This window comes from Camelus ferus, chromosome 5, assembly GCF_009834535.1.
Source record: "Camelus ferus isolate YT-003-E chromosome 5, BCGSAC_Cfer_1.0, whole genome shotgun sequence".
Lineage (NCBI taxonomy): Eukaryota > Metazoa > Chordata > Mammalia > Artiodactyla > Camelidae > Camelus > Camelus ferus.
Genome location: NC_045700.1, coordinates 91264756 through 91270755, shown reverse-complemented (window position 1 = coordinate 91270755; position 6000 = coordinate 91264756). Strand labels below are relative to the sequence as shown.

At 42.9% G+C, this 6000-nt stretch overlaps 1 protein-coding gene across 4 annotated transcripts in view; it reads right to left on the bottom strand.

The window, feature by feature from the left end:
• Nucleotides 1-1677: 1677 nt before the first annotated feature.
• The window catches only part of GIGYF2 (GRB10 interacting GYF protein 2), a 112477-nt gene continuing 108154 nt past the window's right edge, over nucleotides 1678-6000 (bottom strand). For all 4 annotated transcript variants that reach the window (XM_032480511.1, XM_032480514.1, XM_032480515.1 and 1 more), the window contains exon 29: nucleotides 1678-3499. In XM_032480511.1, coding sequence (XP_032336402.1) covers nucleotides 3432-3499 — 68 coding nt within the window. In that variant the 3' untranslated portion in view covers nucleotides 1678-3431. The remainder of the gene's footprint in view (nucleotides 3500-6000) is intronic.

Here is a 6000-nt window from a genome sequence, read left to right as displayed (position 1 = left end):
CAACTATGAGGCCAACTTCCATTTGGAATGTGTTCTTGATTGTATGTTACTCTATTTGGAATATGCATGCCTGTTGCTCCGTCAGTGAAGTTCTGCTACCCACACTGGAAGCACAGAAACACACACACTTCATTCATAATGCAAAGGAGGCATTTTGTATAAAGTAAATTTCAATGTCTTTACCTGATCAATTTAAAAAATGGTGTATAAAATGACATACTGCAGTTACGTGTATATATTTATGTATGTGTGCATATACAAATAAAATGATTGCCCTAAAAGAAAAATATTTAAAATAAAGCCTAAAGTACCATTATCCTGAAATTAAAAGAATCCAACTTAGAGCCAATGAAGAGTTAAAGTTCCTTATATATATGTGTACTCATTCTATGCAGATAGTGCCCCCAAAATGCAACAAAAGTATCTCCCACCCCATATGCTCTCCTAAGTGACCTTACCGCTCATTCTATCAAGGGACATGGGGGAGGTGACCATGTTCCCAACCCCCTGAATCTGAATGCTTCTGACTACTTTGACAGAATAAACCACCACAGAAGTGACACTATGTGACTTCTGAGTATAGGTCAGAAAAGGTGATGCAGCTTCTGCCTGGTTCTCTAGGGGATGCCTACCCCGACGCTGCCATGCTGGAGAGGGCACACATAGCTCCTCCAGCCATCAACCCAGCCGAGTTCCCAGTCAACAGCCCACATCGACTGCCATTCACATGAGCCATCTTGGCGCCAACCTCATCGAACTTTCCTAAAATAGCAGCCCCAGCTGACATCTAACCACAACCAGAGGAGACACCATGCAAGAACTGCCCAGCTGAGCCCCTCCCCCGAAGTCCCGACTCCCAGAATTACCAATAAAATGAAAGGCTATCGTAAGCCAATTTGGGGGATCTGTTATACAGCAAGAGTGACCAGAACATCAACTACTTTGGGGGAAGTGTTCATAATCAATCTTGTCCGGGCATGTTTTTTAGTTCTCTGACTTAAAACAACTGGAAGCAAACAGTGTACAAAACAAATACTTTAAAACTCAGGAAGAGGTAGGATAATTTGCAAGTAAGTTTACAGAGTAAAGAGATAAGAACATAGTTACTGGAAGTGAAAGAGTGAGCAAATGAGAATGTGAAAAATTGAGAGAACTGAGAAACAAACATTCCTAGGAAAGAGTGGTTTCTTTCTGCTATGTGGGAAATTCCTCAGGTAGAAGCAAGCCTCCTGGTTAAGCAAATGGAATGTTCCAATGACTAAAGTGACTCTGCTCCCCTAAATCTGCCCACCCCACCCCCTAGATGTTTGTGTTTTATTTATTTTTAAAATTTCCCTGAACGAGCACACAGTAGAGTCTAGTGTGGAAGGTGTGGGCTGGCTCTGCAGGGGCACCCTCAGGGCTGTGTGTCTGTGTCGTGGGGGCAGGAGACCGCAGGAAGGGACAAAGGAGGAAAGACATTTAACCAACTTACCCATGTTTACCTTGACTGCTGCATTCTCAAATACAGAACCGGCCAGCCTTCCACAGCCTGCCAGAGAAAGCCACGGCTGCCTCCGTGTCTCGGGTGCTCACGTGTTTGGAGCTCTTCCATGGTGCCAAGAAAACGGTTTAGTGCACAAGTCAGCCTTGACAAGGGTGAGTACAGGAGGTGTACTCAGATAGAATACTACCAGGTTTTATTTAAGTTCTTTTTTATTTTCCTCCACACTGGCAAAAGTTCCGAGGGAGCTTAAAGTTTTGTAAACATTTTAACTATCCCTCCTCCCCACCCCCCACTTTTGAATTTACAAAGCAAAGGAGAGCAGGAGTCCCAATTTTTAATGGTTCCCCATCTCCTCATGCTATTTGATCCAAAAACTATATACAAGTTTGTAGCAGTCTCTGTATAGTTACTGTACACGTTTAGGAGGGAGGGAGGCAAGAAGGGATGGGGAGAATGGTGATCCAAAAGAATAAAAACAGAAACCAAACATAATCATCCAAAACCAAACTGCTCTCAGAGCAACTCCACCTTCTCCGGGCAGTGACGACAAAGAAAAGGTGCTCTACCAGGAGCCTCCCGAACCACAGCACTCCTTGCTCAGGGACGGACGGTCCGAAGGCTCCAGACCAAAGTGTGACTGGCAATCCCAGCTGATGTTCTGTGGGGGGTTGGTGGAGGCAGGAAGAGTATTTGTTTATAAATAGGGCTTGAATACATTTATATTTGAAGTGAGGGGTATTAGGAGGCCACGACCAGAGCCAGAACCAGGCTTCTGTCTCCCGTTCTCTCCCATCCCCTCCATCCCACTGCAAACTCCTGTATAGTGGTTTCCATGGATGAAGGTCTTAAAGATGGTCAGGTTTTGTATGTTCTCTTTTCAGAAAAGGCAAGCAACTTGCCATTCCAGAATCTTTAAGCAAAACCTTTAGGGGCCACAGCAAGACACACACGCAATGCTCTGAGGAACCAGATGAAATTCCGGGCTTTTATCAGAAGCAAAAGTTTATCCCTATCCAAAATGAAATTATACAAATTCATACATATGGTAAAGATCCTAACTGCCTCTTAAACGAGACAAATTTTCAGCAGAAAGGCCCAAAACAAACTGGTCCTAGTCCTCTGAAGTAAAAATATTATGGGAAAAATCAGTTTTTGTAAGAAAGAAAAATTAAAAATGAGTCCCTCCCCCAGGCCACAGGGCTTCCTTCGTCCGGTCGGGTCGGTGTGCGCCGGGGGAGAGGCCAGCTCGCTTGGAAGTCACTATCTAATGAAGGAAAAACAAGAATCCTTTCTCTGAAAGGAAGCTCAGAAAGAACAGGCCGAGGGGTGTGCAACATCAAACCAATCCAATCTAAACTCCACCCCACTCAGGGCCTCTTTGATGCAATCCCAAAGTTAGCAGTGGCCATGCAACCTTCAGACTGGAAGAGCTCTGACTGTCTCTGCTGGACACTCAAGTCACAGTCCACGGGCGTTGTGTTGCTGGCCAATGTCTGTTACCATTAACTCTCTTCATGATTGCACCAGTTAGACCCTTTGCCCTTGTGGGGGTGGGAAAGAAGAAGAAAAACAAAACAGAAGGAAAAAAGTGACAAGAGAAAGTAAATTGCTATTGGCAGATCCCAACACACTTTCTGGGATTATAGTAGGTGAAATCACGGCACAGTAAACACGTGCTGCCCAAAATTAGCCTTGTTGGGGAGTAATCCCAACTGCCACCCCCAAGACACAGGGTCCGGTCCACTTATCTACAGTCTGAGATGCTCACCAACAAAAATGGTTTAAAGAATCTTGGACACAAAGGGCTAGAAGAAAAAGCCTGAGATGACCGGTTCTGTGATTTGTTGCAGTGATAAAGAGTATACGGTAAGTAAGTGTTGTGTCCAAAGGTGGAGAATCCATGGTCGGCAGAGAGGTGAGGGAAGGCCAGTCCGCTGGCAGGTGCTCAGTAGTCATCCAAGGTCTCGATTTCACCCATATTGAGTCGCTCCGACGAAGCATTGACTGAAAACCCTGCAGGGAACATCGGCAGTAAGTGACCGACCACACCCAGACAACCATGTGTCTCTAATTCTAGGCAGGAGGCTGGGGAATTTAAGTGTGTTTTTGAGCATACCCTCAGGGATCCTAAAGGGAGGGAGAACAAAGAAGGATAAAGGGCAAAGCAGTAGTTTTCTGCCCTTTGGATGAGAGATTCTATTTTTATTTGTTTTATTTCTTAAGGTTCTGATATAATTTAATTAGGGAGGGAACACACACACACAGCCCTGCATCATTGCTTAAAGAGAATTGCAAACCACTGCCTTAGAGAGCCCTGAGAAGAATCTGGGGTGTCAATGAGTGTCGAGGCCAGTCCAGGCTCGCTGCGGTGGAAAGTTCCTTCAGAAGGTGCACCTTAATAGAATGGGGTGGGGGGAGGGCAGGAATAACACACTAAATACTCTGTAACCACCTGACCAGATGACTGTGAAATGTGAGTGCGAATAATACAACTTCAGCCCCACTCACTATCGGGAATACTCTGGGTCAAAAACTGTCAAAGTTCTGGTCAAGAGCTTTTTGCTTTTGGGAGTAGGAGGCTTCATGGATGGCCCCGCTGCAAGTGCTTAGCACCCGCAGGTGGTCCTCCTGTCACACCGTAGGCGGCATGAAAAGATTAAAGTACTCTTTATTTAACTCAAACTATTGTAAGCAGACCAGCAAAGGCAAGAATTTCATTTAGCAATACTGATTAACCAAAATACAATCTAGTTTAGAAAAAGCAATACTAACACAGCCACTGAAGGCAACAAGCAGTGCTTACAAAGACTACTGAGGTTTAAAAACCTAAATGCCATCAGCCATGTGTAATTTTTCAGTAAACTCCATAGCCAGAGATTGATTAAAAAGTACTGTTAACAGGGCCTCTCTGGAATGAGTGACTCTTAAAAAGCTTTCAGTTCACCCGCCCTAAATGAAACTCCAAACTGTTTCAGTTGCTATTTGAATATCAAAAAGTAAACAGGCGATGTTCTCCAGTCTAAAAGCAGTTCTGTTAATATTATTTGAGTGTCTGTCCCCTCCTTTTTGTTCTTTAATATTCAAGTTTTCAAACAAATACACATTTTAATGTACCAATAATAAACAAAAAATGTGTTACATAATAAAAACAGCTTAATTATATTACATTCTTGATTCAAAAATATCATGATTTGAAAACATAAACATGCCTATTTACTGACCAAAGAAGCTGTGGTACAAGCTGCTTCCAAGGCCTGCTATTGGGAGAGACCAGGACTCCAAACCCCAACCCGAGTTCTATCCGTCAACTGTGTTCTCATAACCTGCAAGACTTTTCCCTTGAAAATAATGAAAGGCTTAGTGTTCATATTTGAAAATACCAGGTTAATTAGGTAAGTGTAAAAACCTAAAGACCAAACAGTCTGTGAAACGAGCTACTACTCTGTTCTGAAGCAGACTTTCCTTTGACTTCATGTATATCTCAAGAGCAAATGAAATGTGATAAAAACAGTAATGAGCTACATGCAATAAAAGTGGGAACACAAACTAAAACAGTTTTAATCATACAAAGACAAGAAGGGGGAAAAAGCTTGGGGCCAAAAAGAGCTAATAAGCACTGACTGCTATAATCTGATGACTACTGGGCTGGGCTTTTAGCAGACATGGTCTCATTTACCTGCCGAGAAAACCAGCAAGGAGGGCACGTCTCCGCATTTGATACAAGGGAAAGCTCTGGGGTGTCCCAAGACCTCAAGCTATACAGACAAGGATTTAAGCCCAGCAAGCCCAGCTCTGAAGACTACATTCTGTTTGGTTCAGAATAACAGACTCTCGCTCACATGATTTCTTTAAAGTTTGGGAGACCATTTATATAAGGAATTATGACTGAGGAAAAATGGTACTGTGTGTGTGTGTGTGTGTGTCTCATACCCAAGTACCGGATGCTAGCTCACAACGGCACTTGGTAGCTCTAAAACCCAGAAGAAATCCAAAGAGTACAAAGGAAGACACGATTATTAAAATGAGGCTGGGCCTCTCTGACAGTCTGTTTTAGAAGCAAAGTTCTCTGTTGATCGGTGACTACTTTCTTAATGGATACTTTGGGATCAGATTTGAATGTGTTTTCCCACTATATGCATAGGGAACTTGTGACTGATGGTTATTTGTCAAGTTTTCTTAATCAGTGAGTCAGTAAGACAGATACTAATTAAAAATAATAATAAATGGAAATGAGTAGATAAAGGGCAGAAATTAGTAAGTATCAGAGAAATTTCTAGAAGGAGGTTTAGTTGAACAGAAATTCTCATTAAATGCTCCAAGCAAGGGCCCCACCCAAATGAGCCGTCTCAATATTATGTTGAAGTTTTACTTTCCTTATGTTTAATTTTTTCTTCCCCCTCAAGACAGATTCCTTAAAACTCTATTCCTAGAATGACCTATTTCTCATTCCCCTGAAGGGGGATTTTAAGTCCCTTTCTTTCTTAGGCCACAGGAGATGGGGTCAGATCAAACAT